This window comes from Nycticebus coucang, chromosome 17 (genome assembly GCF_027406575.1).
Source record: "Nycticebus coucang isolate mNycCou1 chromosome 17, mNycCou1.pri, whole genome shotgun sequence".
Taxonomy (NCBI): domain Eukaryota; kingdom Metazoa; phylum Chordata; class Mammalia; order Primates; family Lorisidae; genus Nycticebus; species Nycticebus coucang.
This window is the reverse complement of record NC_069796.1, coordinates 90840781-90860647: the sequence shown is the minus strand read 5'-3', so window position 1 is coordinate 90860647 and position 19867 is coordinate 90840781. Positions and strand designations below refer to the sequence as shown.

The window sequence follows — 19867 nt, the reverse complement described above, 5'->3', positions numbered from 1 at the left end:
CTGTCCCCACGGACTCCACCGTCCCAGGCATCCCGCCTGCAGCCATTACCTGTGCATGATGTGGCACCTCTGCAGGTGCTCCAGGGCCAGTGCCAGCTCGCAGACATAGAGCTTCACAGCCCCTTCAGTGAAATGCACGTTCTGCTGCAGGTGGAAGCGCAGGTCCCCCCCCAGGAGCAGGTCCACCACCATGAACATGTCCTCCTCGTCCTGGAAGGAGTACCTAGGAGCACAGAGGAGCAGAGAAGGTTAGACCGACATGCCCATTTACAGGAGAGCAAACTGAAGCTCAGAAAGAGGCACGATGTTGCTGAGCCATGGTGATTTGAGAGTACCAGGGCAGGGGCAAGAGGCTCTCAGTCTCCAGGCTTCGTCCACACCGTGGGGACCAAGCAGGGTCCTGAATTCCTTGTATAGCAAAGGCCAGTAGGAGTGCCCAGCACTGGTTCCAGGCCCTGGGAACTCTAACCAGTATTGGACTCCAACATGTCACTCCAACTGTTTCTTTTTCTTTTGTTTTTTATTAAATCATAGTTATGTACATTAATGCAATTGTGAGATATAATGTGCTGGTTTTATATACAATTTGAAATACTTTCATCAAACTGGGTAACATAGCCTTTACTGAATTTTCTTTTTTTTGCAGTTTTTGGCTCGGGCCAGGTTTGAACCCCCCACCTCTGGTATATGGAGCTGGCGCCTTACTCCTCTGAGCCACAGGCGCTGCCCGCTTCACCACATTTTCTTAGTTATTGTGTTAAGACATTTATATTCTACACTTAGATTTAACTTGTACTCTTGTAAAATGCACCACAGGTATGTTTCCACCAATTATCCTCCCTCCACCCATCCTCCACTCTCCCCTTCCCTCCCTCTTTTCTTTCCCCTTCTTCTTGGGCTGTAGTTGGGTTATAGCATTCATATGGAAGTGTGGGTATTTATAAATTGGTTTCATAGTAGGGCTGAGTACATCGGATACTTTTTCTTCCATTCTTGAGATGCTTTGCTAAGAAGAATATGTTCCAGCTCCATCCAAGTAAACATGAAAGAGGTAAAGTCTCCATCTTTTTAAAGGCTGCCTAATATTCCATGATGTACATATACCACAATTCCATTCATGGGTCAGTGGGCACTTGGGCTTCTTCCATGACTTAGCAATTATGAATTGGGCTGCAATAAACATTTTGGTGCAAATATATTTTTTATAAAGTGATTTTTGGTCTTCTGGATATATATCTTGTTGCGTGACCGGAGACATAAAAGAACAGCAGCTTTGCCACAGGTGTAAGCTTGCTCCTGCAATTATTAAGGGTAAACAAGAAACAGACTACACGGTATGGGATGGCATGTAGCAAAGTTCTTTATTTGGGGATTTGATTTTATACACTTCTAGTCACAAACACACTTAATCTGTCATCTATTAGTTTCACCATTACCTCATTTTACCTATCTGAAATTAACTTGTAAGGAAATATCCTGTTACCACATCAACACAATCACTTCTGCAGTAAATGTCCTCTTCTAGACACTGACTAATCTCTTGGGCAGGTATCTAAATAAAGATCACAAACAAGAAAGCAGCCACAGGGGAACAGAGTTAATGGAAGTGCACCTTCAAGTGTTCACTCAGTTTACTCAGCATGAAGTAACGACTGTGTCTCTCCTCGGGGCAGAGCACCTATAGACCTCTGACAATATGTTTTTAATGTACGTCAACCTTCTGGCCCGTATCTCTGAGGAAGGGCAGCATGCCCTTTGGCCTCAGGCTTAACAGGGTGCACAACTTCAGAGAATTGGCTTGTGGAATTTTAACTCCAGGCAAGCTAACTCTGTGCATGTCCCGGGGGGCCCAGGTCCCTTAAGCCTCTGTAAGAATAGCAAGCTGTTTTAAACTCACACTGAGTTCACTTTGTGTGCTTGATGTAGGATATATTTATTTCTAAATATTATCCTACATATTTAGTAGAGGAATTGAAGGATCGAATGCAGGTCTATTTTTAGATCCCTAAGTGATCTCCAAACATCTTTCTAAAAGGAATGTATTAGTTTGAAACCCAACTATTTCTAACAAATGTTTCATTACTCGTTTATCAGAATTTATAAGTTTGTCTCCAAAGCTTCACCCCCTCCTCCTGAACGCCTTGTTTTTCTGCATGTGCACACTTCTCTGTGCACAGAGCTTGCTTTTGTATACAGTGATGTTCTGGGATAGTCATGCCTAGGTCTTAAGGGGACCAGTAGTTCATAATTCTTGCTTCTTGGAACCTGGCTAGATTCCAACCTACAAGGAAAGGCCATGAGAAAGAAAACCAAATCTCTCTGCTCAATAGCCCCACCTGAGCAACAAGTGACAGCCACAGGAGAGAGCCTCCTTGGAGCCACATTGATCAGAGGAAGTGCCCTGCTGAGCCCAGTTACCCCACAGAACATGACATGATAAAACTATCCCAATAAGTTTTTTTTCAATACAAATAAAAAACAGTATAACATTTACATTGTACTAGGTATTATACGTAACCTAGATATGATTTTAAGCATACGGAGGATGTGGGAAGGTTATATACAGCGACGTTCTCTCCTTATGTCACAGCACCCCCGTGCCCACCCTGAAGAAGCAGCCAGTGTGAACACGAAGGGAGTGTTGTCCCAGCCTTCTTTCTATCTGTTGAAATTCATACAAAAGAGGACATAGATTCACAGATTTACTTTTCTATTGCTACATAAGTTAGGGTGATACTTTGTTTTGTTTTGCTTCCAAAGCAATAAAAAACTGATACTGTATTTAATTAATTTTTTAAAAAATATATCTGGGCTTCCTAGGGACAGAAGGGTCCACATCTAGAATCTCAGAATGTTGTTAAGCAGTTGCTGAATAGCACTGTATTACAAATTGTTGTCAAGCTCCTTATAGATTCATGGAATGTAATGGCACAATCATGTAATATAATCACAGAATTTCAGAATGTGGTCAGGGAAGCTTAGACCTGTGTCTTAGATCCTCACATATCGTTATCTGAATCATCCAGGCCATTCGCCTCACTTGACAGAACAGGAAACTGAGGCCCAGGGGAAAGAAGGGACCCAGTGGGCCAGTGTCAGGGCTGGGGTGAGGACCCAGATCCCCGACTCTGGCTCTCGCCCGCACTCTGTTGGGACGTTGCTAGAATGCATGTGGCCTGTGCTTCTGTAGCCTGAGTGTGTGGCCCCAGGGAGGGAGCCTCGTGCATGATCTGGTCCCAGGAGAGGTCCACACACTTACAGGACAGGGAACTCCAGCCCCAAGTGACTGAGACTGGGATCCAGGAGACAGGAAACAGCTGGCTGGCAGTCGCCGCCCTCCTTGTTTGTCTTACCCACTGTATAATTGTTCAGAATTGAGGCAAGGAATAGGGGGCTTTTACTGTGCCCTTAAAATCACAAATTTACCAAACAGTTTCAGAACGCCTTCTTTGTGAGAGGCATTGGGCTATGTACTGGGGACACAGGGACAAAGGAAGTGTCCTCACCCTGAAGGCGCACAACCTGACATTCGGGGACATTTGGGCTGGTGCTCTAGGAGTCTTTCTGAGGTGCAGGGGGCATGAGGATAGCAGAAGTCAGGGCTCAACAGGTGCAAGTGGGTGAGAATAATCGAGGAGGTCTTTGTGGATGAGGGTTCCCTGGGTCAGGAATACAGCACACCTGTGACTCAAACGGGACCAGCATGGCCTGTTATCCACCTTTGGGAGTCACCATATTGACATGGGTGGGCAAGAGCAGTGTAAGATGCAGTCCTGGCCTCACATGGAAACAAGAGATAGGAACAAACCTATAGGTTGGGATGATGTGTCCCCTGCTGCAGGCCCACAGAAGTACTCCCAGAGCAGAGGACAGGGGCTAAAGCCACCACTTCTCAGGCTACCTCAGCCTGCGGGGTAAGGCCACCAGGAATGTCTGGGGGTGGCACAGACTTCTTCAATATTTCCATGTAATGGAATGTAGAAATGTAGAAATTTCAGTGAGAAAATTTTTGTTTGCCAAGAAAACTTTATTTTTTAATTCTATTTTTTGTATTTTACTACATCAAGAATTTAAAAACAAACAGAAAAGTATGCTCTAATTTCTATTCTGTTCCCCCAGTCTCTCTGCCAGTCACTAAGCTAACATCATTCATTCATTCAACATACATATACCAAGAGCCTCCAGGTGCTGTGCTTGGTCCCAGCCGCATGGGCCAGGCCCAGATGAGGAGCTTGTTCAGTGATAAAAACCACGGAGAAAGGAAGGCAGGAGGAGGAGCCCAGCAGGGAGGTGGGGCCGGCTTAGGAGGGTGCTCTGGGCATAGGCCCCTTGAGCTGAGCCAGCACAGAAGGGGGGGGGTGGGGGAGGTGGTGTGGACAGAATATCCCGGGCAAATGCAAAGGCTGGAAGACAAAAACGCTGAGAGAGGATGAGGGGAGAACACAGCCAGCATGGCCACAGCAGAGCTGGTGAGATGAGCAAGGTCAGAGTTGGGGCCTTGGCCCAGGGAGGAGACAAGACTCCATTTCCAGGAGATGCAGAGTCAGCTGAGAGTCACGCCAGGACTGACCTGGCTCCTTCCTCTGTGTGACGACCTCCTGGACGCAGGGTGGAGAATGGATGTGAGAGGCCTCTGGAAGCAAAGCCAGGAGGGGCGCAACACCACGGCCATCCCTCTGCACTGGGGGGCCAGGAATCTAAGGGGGTCTTGGGCACATCCCCTCCCATTCTCCATGGCTGGTGCCTGAGCCACTGTCCATCCAAGGGCGGTGACCTGGACCAGTTTTTTTCCTCTTGTTTGTGCCTATTTGGGCAAGAATGCGGGGGCGGGGTCTTGCTGGGTGGCCCAGGGTCCTCTGTTTCAGGGAAATATAATCCCATTTTGGACAGGAGCTCTGCTCCAGCGATGCATTGCAGGAATGGCTAAATATCAACCAAAAGATTACAACGTAGAGCTGTCTTAAGAAGCTGCCCCACCTTTCTCCCCTCCCCCAGGCTGGAGGCACTGACATTTTTCAAAACATTGTTTCTAGTTGGACCATCTGGTCAAGGTGTCTGGGCCCAGGCCACAACCAGACTGAAAAATTCTCCTTTGACTTTTGTTGGAATTATATGCAATTTACAGATTAATTTAAAGAGAATTAACATTTTTATAACATTGGACATTTTAAACCATGAACATGGAATATTTATTCTGATTTTTTTTATTGGATTATTAATACAGCTCTACAATTTTCTGCTTCAAGGCTTGGCATGTATGTATTTTTATTTCAAAATTTTGAAAATAGTTTTTATTGCTATTGTAAATGCAAGTCTTCTTTAAAAAAAGCTTCCTCAATGGTCATTGCAAAGGTAAACGTGCACTCTGAAATTGCCCATGCCTATGCTGTGTAGAAACTTGTCTGATCTCCTAGTTATTATTCTCATTCTTTTTCCATTGATGCTTTATGCTTGCTTAGTATGAGAAAATTTCTGCATCTTCTAAAAGAAAAAAACCTGATTTTTTAAATTATTATTATTAAATCATAGCTGTGTACATTAGTGCAGTCAAGGGGTACAATGCACTGGTTTCATATACAATATGAAATATTTTCATCAAACTGTTCAAAGTAGCCTTCATGGCATTTTCTTAGTTATTGTATGTAGACATTTGTATTCTGCATTTAGTAAATTTTGCCTGTACCCATTCTAAGATGTACCATAGGTGTGGCCCACCCAGTACCCTCCCTCCACCCCAACCTCCCCCATCCCCTCCCCTCTCTTGGCCCTTTCCCCATATTCTTGTGCTATAGCTGGGTTATAGCTTTCATTGTTTTTTAGAAATAATGCCATCATATACCTTAGAGACTAATAAATTTTTTTTTTTTTTCGTAGAGACAGAGTCTCACTGTACCACCCTCGGGTAGAGTGCCGTGGCGTCACACGGCTCACAGCAACCTCCAACTCCTGGGCTTAAGCGATTCTCTTGCCTCAGCCTCCCAAGTAGCTGGGACTACAGGCGCCCGCCACAACGCCCGGCTATTTTTTGGTTGCAGTTTGGCCGGGGCTGAGGTTTGAACCCGCCACCCTCGGCATATGGGGCCGGCGCCCTACTCACTGAGCCACAGGCGCCGCCCGAGACTAATAAATTTTATATGCACAGAGACACCAAAAATTATGTGTGACTTGCTTTATTATTAATATTTGTGTATTGTGATGGCCTAGAACCATGACCATCTGGACTATCTGGAGTGCTCCCTGGGATTGAAATGTAGATGCTGAAAGACAACCTTAGTTGAAAGGCCTCCAGTTTTCTAGGCTAGAGGCTGTGACTAAGAGCGTGCCCAACCGAAGTCCTTGTGCCCCAACTCTGAATAAGGCCTATCTGTAGAGTGAAGTCAGGGAGTCAAGAGGGCAGGAAGGCTAAATACAGATAGAGGGGTGCTCTTGGGGGGTGCTAACTCCAATCTGGCCAGAAGAAAATTCCATCCCTGAACTTTATGTGTGCATGGACAATGATGTAAGATACTTTACATTGTATTTCTGTGACTTGGAACTGAAAGAGCTGCTTGACACATCTTTTCCTGTATTTGTTATTGAATAGAAGGGTTAGATACCCAAAAATAAACCACAGGAATAAAATATGATATGTCTCCTACAGATGCTCAATTTGCATTCTGAAAGTTGATGGACTATTGAAACATTACATTAATAACTAGTAAGTTCTGCACTCTCAATTCCCAGCTAACTGTCAAAGGGTATCTAATTCAATATTCTCATCAGAATTCTTTGGAGGAGCAACATGAATTTTCAGAGGGAATTTGCTCACTGGAATAAATTCTAAAAAGGAAAACAAAAATGCAAAGAGAACAATGATTTAAGCAATAATTCAGACTGTGACTCTGTCCTGCTACAGATGCACATCTCGCCCTGGGCCACGAAACTACATTCCCAAAGAGACGCCACATTATCACTGGAGAACAGAGAATGACCTCCGATTTGTCTCTCTGTAGTTTGGTGCTATTCCACAGCTTTGTACCATTGTCACTTTTGCATCTTCTTATCCTAGAATTATAACTACTTTCTCATAATAGTGCTGCACATTGTCAGGGAAATGGTGGAGATCACAAATAAGAAACCTTCCTTCCCATTCCTTCCTCAATGCAAGCTATATGTTTCTTTGGAGCTCAACCCAAAAGAACTAGCTTGGCTCTGAGACCTGGGTGGTCAGATCTGCATTGCCCTTTGCTGTTACTGCTGTTTGTTTGTTTGTGTTGCCCTGTGGAGGTGGAGGGAGCTTCCATCTCATGCTCACCACCTGTTTGTCCTGTGAGTACCACATCATTCCTCTCCTCTCCGCTACCAGTCTTACTTATCCCTTGACAGCCACTGCAAATTCTTTTTTGTAAATGTGTTTACTACTTTTCATTGTGGTAAAAATATGCCACATAAAATGAAATTTAACATTTAAACCCCTTTAAGTGTATAATTCAGTGGCAGTAAGTACATTTACTTTCTCGTGCAAACATTGCTACTGTCTACTCTCAGAATGTTTTCATTGTCTCAAACTGGAACTCTGTACTCATTTTTTTTTTAATTTCAGGTTATTGTTCAGGGTACAGCGAACCAGGTCCCAGTTTTTGAATTTGTTAGGTAGAGTCCCCTTTGAAGTTGTGTCCTCACCCCAAAGTTGTCCCATACGCTACCTGTGCCCTTTAAGTGGGAGCACACCAATTCCCTCCCTCGGCATTCACCTTCCCCCACAACTTGAATATAGTTAAGCTTTTCTCTAATATGTGTGTGTGTGTGTTAGATCATCTACTGGCTTCATAATAAAATTGAGTACATTGGATACTTGCTTTTCCATTCTTATGAAACTTTATTAATAAGAATGTGTTTCAACTCCATACAGGTTAAAACAAAAGATTTAAAGTCTCTATCTTTTCTTAACGGCTGAATAGTGTTCCATAGTATGTGTATACCACAGCTTATTAACCCATTCTTGAGTTATAGGCATTTAGATTGTTTCCATATCTTGGCGATTGTAAATTGAGCTGTGATAAACATTCTAGTGCAAATGTCCTTATGAGAAAATGATTTCTTTTCTTCTGCGTAGATGCCTAGTGGTGGGATTGCAATGTCAAATGGGAGATCAAATTTGAGTTTTGAGGATTCTCTATACTTCTTTTCAAAGAGGCTGTATAAATTTGCAGTCCCACCAGCAGTGTAAGAGTGTCCCTCTCCACAGCTGTGCCACCATCTGCGACTCTGGGACTTTGTGATGTGGGCCATTCTCACTAGGGTTAGGTGATATCTCAGGGTGGTTTTGATTTGCATTTCTCTGATGATTAGGGATGATGAACCTTTTTTCACATGTTTGTTGGCCATTTGTCTGTCTTCCTCAGAGAAGGTCCTGTTCATGTCTCTTGCCCAGTGATAGATGAGATTCTTTGCTCTTTTTTTGTTGATTAATTTGAGTTCTTTATAGATCCTGGTTATCAAATCTTTGTCAGATTCGCAACATGCAAATATCTCTTCTCATTCTGAAGGTTGTCTATTTGTTAGCAAGGGAGGTAAAGGACCTCCACAAAGAGAATTATGAAACCTTAAGAAAAGAAATATCAGAAGACATTAACCAACAGAAGAACATACCATGCTCTTGTCTTGGAAGAGTCAACATTGTTAAAATGTCTATACTACCCAAAGCAATCTACAGATTCAATGCAAACCCCCTTAAAATATCATTATCATACTTTGAAGAACTGTAAAAAATAACTCTTCATTTTGTATGTAACCAGAAATAAAACATATATCCAAGGCAATTCTTAGTCATAAAAACAAAGCCAGGACTATCACCCTATCAGACTTTCTGCTATACTATAAGTCCATAACAATCAAAACAGTATGGTATTGGCACAAAAATAGAGACACTGACATTTGGAACCAAATAGGAGACCATGAGATGACACTAACCTCTTACAGCCACCTGATCTTTGATAAATCAAACAAGAATATACATTGGGAAAAGAATCCCTATTCAATAAATGGTGCTAGGAGAACTTGATATCCACATATAAAAGAGTGACACTGGACCCGCACCTCTCACCACTTACACAAATTGATTCAAGATGGATAAAAGATTTAAACGTAAGCCATCAAACAATAAAAATCCTCAAAGAAAATATGGTGAAAACACTTGAAGATATTGGCCTGGTGAAAGATTTTATGAAGAAGACTTCCTTCCATGGCAATTGCAGCAATGATAAAAATAAACAAATGGTACTTAATGAAACTGAAAAGCTTTTACACAGCTAAGACCACTGCAAATTCCTTAGAAGAATGAAGGATATAATTATATATATAAATTATTCACAGTTGATTTTGTTGAAATCAACAAAAAAAGTGGACAAATCTGGACCTCAGAGAGGTCAGGGGATTTGCTAAAGGTCACAAAGATCACCCCAAATCCCAGCCCACAGACAGCAGTCCTGCTTTTTTGAGAAAGAGTCTCAAGCTATCGCCAAGGGTAGAGTGCTCTGGTGTCACTGCTTACAGCAACCTCAAATTCTTGGGTTTAAGTGATTATCTTGCATCAGCCTCCCAAGTATGTGGGACTACATGCACCCGCCACAGCACCTTGGTATTTTTTGGTTGTTGTCGTTTGGCAGGCCCGTGCTGGATTCGAACCAGCCAGCTCTGGTGTATGTGGCTGGTGCCTTAGCTGCTTGAGCTACAGGTGCTAAGCCTGGACAGCGGTCCTTTAAGCAAGTCAATCTTAAGGCCTTTTCTTTGCGTTCATTGGCATTGCAACAGTTTCTTATGTCATTTCTTCACTTTTTCCCAGAGTTTACACCACCTCTCAATCAAGACCCATCTGTGAATTTAATTTACTAGGTGCTGTCATAACATCTTCCAAATCATTAATTAAAATCTTCTTATAAAAAAGACTTCACCCTTTTCCCCTCAGCCACCCCCTGAGGATGTCTGTGTAGCTCTGAAGAGAGCTGTTCATTTTAATCTCATGCTACATGCGCCATTTGCAGAGCAAGTTTTATAACTGCACTATCTCCCAAACTTAAATTCTTCAGGAGCAGATTGTAAGCCAGTTCTCAATTTTCTGTGTCAAAATCAAAACACAAGAAATCACCTCCAAATGCTGTTGATGCTGTTGTCAATATTACTGGGTAATTAGAAAAACCATTGCTGAAACTGACTGCAGCATTCTTGGCTTAAATCCTAAACCTATTAATGTATTGGATTATTAAAAAACTACATATATTTCAGGACACTAAAAATTCTCATACATTATCTCTCCTAATGCTGGAAACCAACATCTAGAAAGTTACCTTAAGGAAAAGGATCAAAATGAGGGAAAATGTTTATGAACCAAGATGATCATTATTTCATATATAACCTATCTGATTCTATTATCTGATAATAGGAGAATGAGTAAATATATTTTGGTATATTCATATTATGCTGCCATTAAAATCAACACTATGGGCTCAGTGCCTGTGGCTCAAGTGGCTAAGGTGCCAGCCACATACACCTGAGCTGGCAGGTTCAAATCCAGCTGGGGCCTGCCAAACAACAATGATGGCTGCAACAAAAAATAGCCAGGCATTGTGGCTGGCACCTGTAGTCTCAGCTACTTGGGAGGCAAAGGCACGAGAATCGCTTGAGCCCAGGAGTTGGAGGTTGCAGTGAGCTGTGATGCCATGGCACTGTACCCAGGACGACAGCTTGAGGCTCTGTCTCAAAATAAATAAATAAATAAATGAATGAATAAATAAATAAATAAAATAAACACATTACAAGTGGAAAATAAACAGGATAATTTTTTTTAATCTTAAGTAATTTTTTTATTAATTCATATATACATAGATAATCCATACATTTATGCCTTTGTGGGATTCAATGTGTTGATTATTTGTACAAATTGGAGTGCTTACATCCTACTAATTAACATAGCTTTCACCTCATTTACTTAATCACATTGTTAAGACATTTGTGTTCTATACTTGACAGATTTGACTTGTACCCTTGAATATGCTCCATATGTGTGGTCCCACCATTAACCTTCCCTCTATTGAACCACCTCTTCTCTTCCTATCCCCTCCCTCCTTCATCCTGGGCTATAGTTGTGATTCATCTCTCATATGAAAGTGTGAGTGATTATAAATTGGTTTCATAGTATTACTCATAGTATTACTCATAGTATTACTGAGTACATTTGATATTTTTTTTCCATTCCTGAGATACTTTACTAAGAAGAATATTTTCCAGCTCCATCCATGTAAACATAAAAGAGGTAAAGTTTCCATCTTTTTTTAATGCTGCATAGTATTCCATGGTATACACATACCAAAATTTACTAATCCATTCATGGGTCGATGGGCACTTGGGCTTCTTCCATGACTTGGCAATTATGAATTGAGCTGCAATGAACAATCTGGTGCAAATATCTTTGTTGCCAAGTGATTTTTGTCTTTTGGATATACACCTAGTAGAGGAATTGCAGATTCAAATGGCAGGTTCATTTAGATCCCTGAGTGTCCTCCAAACTTCTTTCCAAACAATTACATAAAACTAGGCCAAAGACTGAAATGACCAGGAAAAAAAGAAAACAGTCAATTCAGCATTGCAAGATTATGGAAAGGTTTATTTGCATGTTTAATTATAAGTTAATATATATGCAACAAATAAAAGCAAGATTACTGTAACTCTGAGTACTTTGGAAGCGTCTGAATGTCCATGGTGTGACATTGGATATTTGCTCTAGTATTTCTCTATAGCAATGTGTTAGTACCTGTCCATAAACTTGAGATCCCACACTTCGGTCAGCTCTAAGGTACTTCCAACTACCAATACTCACATCTGTGCCTGACCACATTTATCTGGACCTGCAGAAATCCCTGTATGCATGATGGCCTCTTGAAGAACCAAAGATTTGACTCTTTCCAGGGAATAGCCTTCAACTACTCTCTGGAGGTGTAGAAATGCTCAAGTTTTCTTATCTTTCAGGCAATGTAGTTCTGAGGTGAGTGTTTTGCAGCATTGTTTAGATCCTAACAGAGGACCCAATAAATTCACTAGAGAGAGGGTTTTCTAACATTTAGGACAGGAACGACTGATTATATGGGACATAAAAATTAACTGCCACTTCATACCATAAAAGATAATTTGATATTGATAATAGATTGATGAATCAAACATTTTATAGAATGTAAAAGATGATCTTTGTGATTGGGGTAGGTAAAAATTCTTAAGACAGGGGATAGTATGCAATAGACATAAAGAAGGAAAATTGCAATTCATCCAAATTGAAGTCTTACTCATGACAGCCCCAAGACACCATTAATAAAGTGCAAACAATCCACAGACTGGGATAACATATTCACAGAATATATTCTTTTTTTTTTTATTGTTGGGGCTTCATTGAGGGTACAATAAGCCAGGTTATACTGATTGCAATTCACAGAATATATTCTTGACCAAGAACTTTTTTTTTTTTTTTTTAGACAGAGTCTCACTTTGTCACACTGGTTAGAGGGCCATGGTGTTACAGCTCACAGCAATATCAAATTCTCGAGCTCAAGTGATCCTCTTGCCTCAGCCTCCCAAGAAGCTGGGACTACAGGCACCTGCCATATCACCCGACTAGTTTTAGAGACAGGTCTCACTCTTGGTCAGGCTGGTCTATAACTCCTTGACCTCCCAGAGTGTGGGGATTATAGGACTGAGGCACCACACCCAGCCTTGACAAAGAACTTTTATCAGGAATATGTAAAAGACTTTTACAATTCACAAATTTTACAAAAACTATTTTAGAAAATGGGCAAAATATTTGGATAAAGAAAGATGTATAAATACTAAAAAATAGATTTAAAAAATGCCCAATATCACTTGTCATTAGATAAAAAGAGATTAAAACAACAAAGAAAAAACAACACACACTGCCTTGAATAGCTGTAAGTAAGAAAAACTGAGAATGCCAAACGTTGATGAAGATGTGGAGCAGCTAGAACTCTCGTAAAATTTACAGAATTAGGAGTGTAAAATTTTATGATAGCTTTGAAACACTGTCAGTTTCCTTTGAAGTTTAACACATGCTTTCTCTATAAACCAACAATTCTACTCCTAAGTGTTTACCCAGGAGAAATGAAAGCATATGTTCACAAAAAGACTTATATGGAGTGGACATAAAGTTTTGTGCAATTTACTATGTTAAACTATTTTAAATTGCACATGAGCTTTCTGTCCACCCTGTATAAGAATGTTAATAGCAGCCTTATTCATAATAACACTAAATGGCTAACAATAAGAGAATGAATTATCAAATGTGGTATTTTTATATCGCAGAATACCACAAAGTGAAAAGGAATAAATTATCACCACATGCAATGATATCCCTGAATCTTGAAATCATTATGTTGCATAAAAAAGCCAGGTGTAATTTTTTCATTTGCTGGAGGTTCTGAAATTGGCAAAAATAATTCATGGTAATAGAAATAACCACAGTTGTTTCCTGGAAGGTGGTTTATAGGGAATGACAAAGAAAGTACATAAAATACATCTAGGGGTTTGTAGAAATGTTCTATTGATAAGCATGTGGGTTACATGGATACTTCTACCCAAACAACTTACAGCAGGTTCTGGAAATCTCCCTTTACTCAAGTTTTGTTACAATGTTAAGTGAAGAAAAAGAAGTTGGATTTGTTATATGCTGTTTTACTTAAAGGCACAGTTTCCCAAGACCTATCAATGACGTTAAGCGAGAATTTGCTATGTGAGTGTACTTACAATCTCACACATAAAAAGTATGCTTAATACTTAAGCATATGTTTTTGCTACCTCTTTGCCTCTGAATGAGTCCACATTGCCATTTTAATGGCTCCAGAAGCTATGTCTTTATTTAACCAAACTTCTCCTGAGTCATTTACCATTATTTTCAGTTATCGATGACTATTCATGACAGTAAAATTGTTTAAGTTGGCCTTGGAGAACGAGGTGCTTCCATGAAAGAGAGAGGGGAAAAGAAAGAGAAGACTTCAGACGTAAAGGCAGGGAGAAGGCATCAGGCACGTGGGGATGAAGTTATTTCATGAGCCGAGGGCACAGGGTGTGTGCGCAGTAAAGAAGGCAAAACGGGTGAAAGGGCCAAAACACACTGGGCCTTACATGGCCTAACGAAGGATTTTCATTTTTAATATCTCTCTTCTTTTTTTTTTTTTTTTAGTGGTAACATAGGATATTTTTTTTTAATTTTTTTTTTTTTTTGTAGAGACAGAGTCTCACTTTGCCGCCTTCACTAGAGTGCCATGACGTCACAGGAATCACAGCAAACTCTAGCTCTTGGGCTTCTGCGATTCTCCTGCCTCAGCCTCCCGAGCAGCTGGATTACAGGTGCCTACCAAAAAGCCTGGCTATTTTTTGGTTGCAGTTCAGCCGGGGCTGGGTTTGAACCCGCCACCTCGGTATATGGGGCTGGCGCCCTACTCAGGGGATCGTCAGCCTGTAGACAATACAAGAGCAAAGACAAGCTGATTTGGAACTCAATTCCGCATCTCTTCTGCAGGGGAACCTCAGAGTTGTTCTGTTCTGTTCTACCACTAACATTAATCAGGGGCGAGACTGGACCTGAGTGAAAACCCCAACCTTCATCAAGCGCCCGAGGTTGTCAGAACTCACCTCCTCCTGCTAGACAGAGGCAGAGCACAGCGGCCTGGAAGAATTCCTTGTGATTCAGGCAGGTGCAAACTCCTGGAGTACCGATTCACTATAGGCAACTGGGTCAGCCAACTGCAGAGCTATCAGTGACTGTGTGTGACAGCGATGCAAGGTGGGGAAGGAGGCATCAAACTTCCCAGACTGACCTATTGGCTGGGTGGCTCCACCTGACTCCACGCAGCACTGGAGCAAGCCACGTCAGAGTAGTAACAAGACCCCTGTGATCCAGATCCCAGAGACCTCTTAAAGTCTCTCACCAGAAACAGGTACAGACTGAGACAATTGATTTGGACTTTTTGAACTGAACCAATTGCCTGAGGACAAATCAGGTGGTGCCCTGGGTGCACGGTGGTAGGAAGGTTTGATTTTTCTTTTCCAATTGTTTGCCGGGGGTGTGTGTGACTTAATTGCTGATATTTCTTCACAGCTGAGACTTCAATCCAGACTATCTGTTTCACTAGGGTGGAACAGAAACCAGCTGAAAACAAGACAGAACCACTTAGCCCCACCACACCACACAGGGCCCCAGTTTCTCAGGCCACAACACTGTACAGGCCCTCGAAAAAACCCCCGGGGGAAAAAATCAGAGGGAGTAAAACAAGCATGGGGTGGAATCAGCGGAAAAACTCTGGTAACATGAATAACCAAAATACATCAACCCCCACCCCCAAGGAAATATATGGCAGATGCAATTGAAGATCCCATTCATAAACAACTGGCTGAGATATCAGAAATCGGATTCAGAATTTGGATTGCAGACAAGATTAACAAAGTGGAATTAGGAATTCGAGGAGAAATTCAAAAGTTGTCTCAAGAATTTAACGAATTTGAAGTCAAAACCAACAAAGATTAGACACACTGAAGCAAGAATTTGCAGCCCTCAAAGATATGAAAAATACAGTAGAATCCCTCAGCAACACAATGGAGCAGGCAGAAGAAAGGATTTCTGACATCGAAGATAAAGCCTTTGAACACTCCCAAACTCTCAGAGAGGAAGAGAAATGGAGAGCAAAAACGGATCATTCTCTCAGAGAGCTCTGGGATAATTCGAAGAAGGTGAATATCCGAATCATAGGAGTTCCAGAAACAGATGAATTGGCCTAGCTGGGCACAGAAATTAAATTATGAAAGAGAATTTTCCAGACATGCCTAGAGATTCTGAAATTCAGATAGCGGACAGCTTCAGAACCTCAGCGCGACTCAACCCCAATAAGACATCCCCCAGGCACATCATAATTAACTTCACTAAAGTTAATATGAAGGAGAAAATCCTCAAAGCTGCCAGCAGAAAGAAAACCATTACCTTCAAAAGGAAGAATATTAGATGACTACACATCTCTCTGCTGAAACTTTTCAAGTCAGAAGAGGGTGGTCACCGACTTTTAATCTCCTAAAGCAAAATAAATTTCAACCCTGGATCTTGTATCCAGCTAAACTGAGTTTCATTTATGATGGAGAAATTAAATACTTTAATGACATTCATAAGTTGAAGAAATTTGCCATAACCAAACCAGCTCTTCAGGATATTCTCAGACCTATCCTACATACTGACCAGCCCAATGCAATACCACAAAAGTAAACTCACTCAGAAACTTTGGCTCAAACTCCAATTTCCACACTGGCGAAAGGATTAAAAATGCCCACTAGACTTTTGAAAAACTCGATACCCAAAACTTCCCCAGACTTATCAATATTCTCCATCAAGGTGAATGGCTTAAAATGCCCTCTAAAGAGGCATAGGTTAGCTGACTGTATACAAAAACTTAGGCCAGATATCTGTTGCATACAAGAGTCACATCTTAACTTAAAAGACAAATACAGACTCAGGGTGAAAGGACGGTCATCCATATATCAGGCAAATGGTAATCAGAAAAAAGCAGGTGTTGCAATTTTATTTGCAGATACAGTAGGCTTTAAACCAACAAAAGTGAAGGACAAGAATGGTCACTTCATATTTGTTAAGGGTAATACTCAATATGAGGAGATCTCAATTACTAATATCTATGCACCCAACCAGAATGCACCTCAATTTATAAGAGAAACTCTAACAGACATGAGCAACATGATTTCCTCCACCTCCATAATCGTTGGAGATTTCAACACTCCTTTGGCAGTGTTGGATGGATCCTCCAACAAGAAGCTGAGCAAAGAAATCTTAGATTTAAACCTAACCATCCAACATTTGGATTTAGCAGATATCTACAGAACATTTCATCCCAACAAAACTGAATACACATACTTCTCATCAGTCCATGGAACTTATTCCAAAATCGATCACATCTTAGGTCACAAGTCTAACCTCAGTAAATTTAAAGGAATAGAAATTATTCCATGCATCTTCTCGGACCACCATGGAATAAAACTTGAGCTGAGTAACAACAGGAATCTGCATAATCATACAAAAACAAGAAAATTAAATAACCATATGCTGAATGTTAGCTGGGTCAGAGATGAGATTAAGAAAGAAATCACAAACGTTTTGGAACAAAACAACAACGAAGACACGAAATATCAAAACCTCTGGGACACGGCAAAGGCAATTCTAAGAGGGAAATTTATAGCACTGCAAGCCTTCCTCAAGAGAACGGAAAGAGAGGAAGTTAACAACTTAATGGGACATCTCAAGCAACTGGAAAAGGAAGACCATTACAACCCCATACTCAGTAGAAGAAAAGAAATAACCAAAGTAAGATCAGAATGAAATGAAATTGAAAACAAAAGAATAATGCAACAGATCAATAAATCAAAAAGCTGGTTTTTTGAAAAGGTCAATAAAATAGATAAACCTTTGGCAAATCTAATCAGGAAAAAAAGAGTAAAATCTCTAATCTCATCAATCAGAAACAACAAAGACGAAATAACAACAGACTCCTCAGAAATCAAAAAAATCCTTAATGAATATTACAAGAAACTGTATTCTCAGAAATATGAAAATCTCAAGGAAATTGACCCATACTTGGAAGCACGCCACCTTCTAAGACTTAACCAGAATCAAGTGGAAATGTTGAACAGACCCATATCAAGTTTGGAAATAGCATCAACCATACAAAACCTCCCTAAAAAGAAAAGCCCGGTACCAGATGGTTTCACGTCAGAATTCTACCAAACTTTTAAAGAGGAATTAGTACCTATATTACTCAACCTGTTCCAAACGGAAGAAAAATAGGGAAGACTACCTAACACGTTCTATGAAGCAAACATCACCTTGATCCCCAAACCAGGAAAAGACCCAACAAGAAATGAAAATTATAGACCAATATCACTAATGAATATAGATGCAAAAATATTCAACAAGATCCTAACAAACAGAATCCAGTAACACATCAAACAAATTATACATCATGACCAAGTCGGTTTTATCCCAGGGTCTCAAGGCTGGTTCAATATACGTAAATCTATAAATGTAATCCAGCACATAAACAAATAAAAAACAAAGACCATATGATTCTCTCAATTCATGCAGAAAAAGCTTTTAATAATATCCAGCATCCCTTCATGATCAGAACACTTAAGAAAATTGGTATAGAAGGGACATTTCTTAAACTGATAGAGGCCATCTACAGCAAACCCACAGCCAATATCATATTGAATGGAGTTAAATTGCAATCATTTCCACTCAGATCAGGAACCAGACAAGGCTGCCCATTGTCTCCATTGCTTTTTAACATTGTAATGGAAGTTTTAGCCACCACAATTAGGGAAGAAAAGGCGATCAAGGGTATCCATATAAGTCAGAAGAGATCACACTTTCAGTCTTCGCAGATGATATGATTGTGTATCTGGAAAACACTAGGGACTCTACTACAAAACTCTTAGAAGTGATCAAGGAATACAGCAGCATCTCAGGTTACACAATCAACATTCATAAATCGGTAGCCTTTATATATACCAACAACAGTCAAGTTGAAAAAACAGTTAAGGACTCTATCCCATTCACAGTAGTGCCAAAGAAGATGAAATATTTGGGAATTTATCTAACAAAGGACATGCAAGATCTCTAAAAAGAGAACTATGAAACTCTAAGAAAAGAAATAGCTGAAAGTATTAACAAATGCAAAACATACCATGCGCATGGCTGGGAAGAATCAACATTGTTAAAATGTCCATACTATCCAAAGCAATATATAATTTCAATGCAATCCCTATTAACGCTCCACTGTTATACTTTAAACATCTTGAAAAAACAATACTTCATTTTATATGGAATAACAAAAAACAATGAATAGCCAAGACATTACTGAGAAATAAAAACAAAGCAGGAGGAATTACGATACCAGACCTCAGACTATACTACAAATCGATAGTGATCAAAACAGCATGGTATTGGCACAAAAACAGAGAAGTAGATGTCTGGAAAAGAATAGAGAACCAAGAGATGAACCCACCAACTTACCGTTATTTAATCTTTGACAAGCCAATTAAAAACATTCAGTGGGGAAAAGATTACCTATTTAACAAATGGTGCTGGGTTTACTGGCTGGCAACCTGTAGAAGACTGAAACTGGACCCACACCTTTCACCATTAACTAAGATAGACTCTCACTGGATCAAAGATTTAAACTTAAGACATGAAACTATAAAAATATTAGAGGAGAGTGCAGGGAAAACACTTGAAGAAATCGGTCTGGGTATTTTATGATGAGGACGCCCCAGGCAATTGAAGCAGTTTCAAAAATACACTACTGGGACTTGATCAAACTAAAAAGCTTCTGCACAGCCAAGAACACAGTAAGTAAAGCAAGCAGATAGCCCTCAGAATGGGAGAAGATATTTGCAGATTATGTCTCTGACAAAGGTTTAATAACCAGAATCCACAGAGAACTCAAACGCATTAGCAAGAATAGAACAAGGGATCCCATGGCAGGCTGGGCAAGAGATTTGAAGAGAAACTTCTCTGAAGAAGACAGGCGTGCGGCCTTCAGACATATGAAAAAATGCTCACCATCTTTAATCATCAGAGAAATGCATATCAAAACTACTTTGAGATACCATCTAACTCCAGTGAGACTAGCCTATATCACAAAATCTCAAGACCAGAGATGTTGGCGCGGATGTGGACAAAAGGGAACACTTTTGCACTGCTGGTGGGAATGTAAATTAATACATTCCTTTCGGAAAGAGATATGGAGAACACTTAGAGATCTAAAAATAGATCTGC

General features: G+C 40.6%; 1 protein-coding gene across 7 annotated transcripts in view; it reads right to left on the bottom strand.

Moving 5' to 3' along the window:
• The window catches only part of STK32B (serine/threonine kinase 32B), a 368237-nt gene that overhangs the window by 139789 nt on the left and 208581 nt on the right, over positions 1–19867 (bottom strand). For all 7 annotated transcript variants that reach the window (XM_053567283.1, XM_053567287.1, XM_053567286.1 and 4 more), the window contains one exon: positions 50–223. In XM_053567283.1, the coding sequence (XP_053423258.1) occupies positions 50–223 (174 nt within the window). The remainder of the gene's footprint in view (positions 1–49; positions 224–19867) is intronic.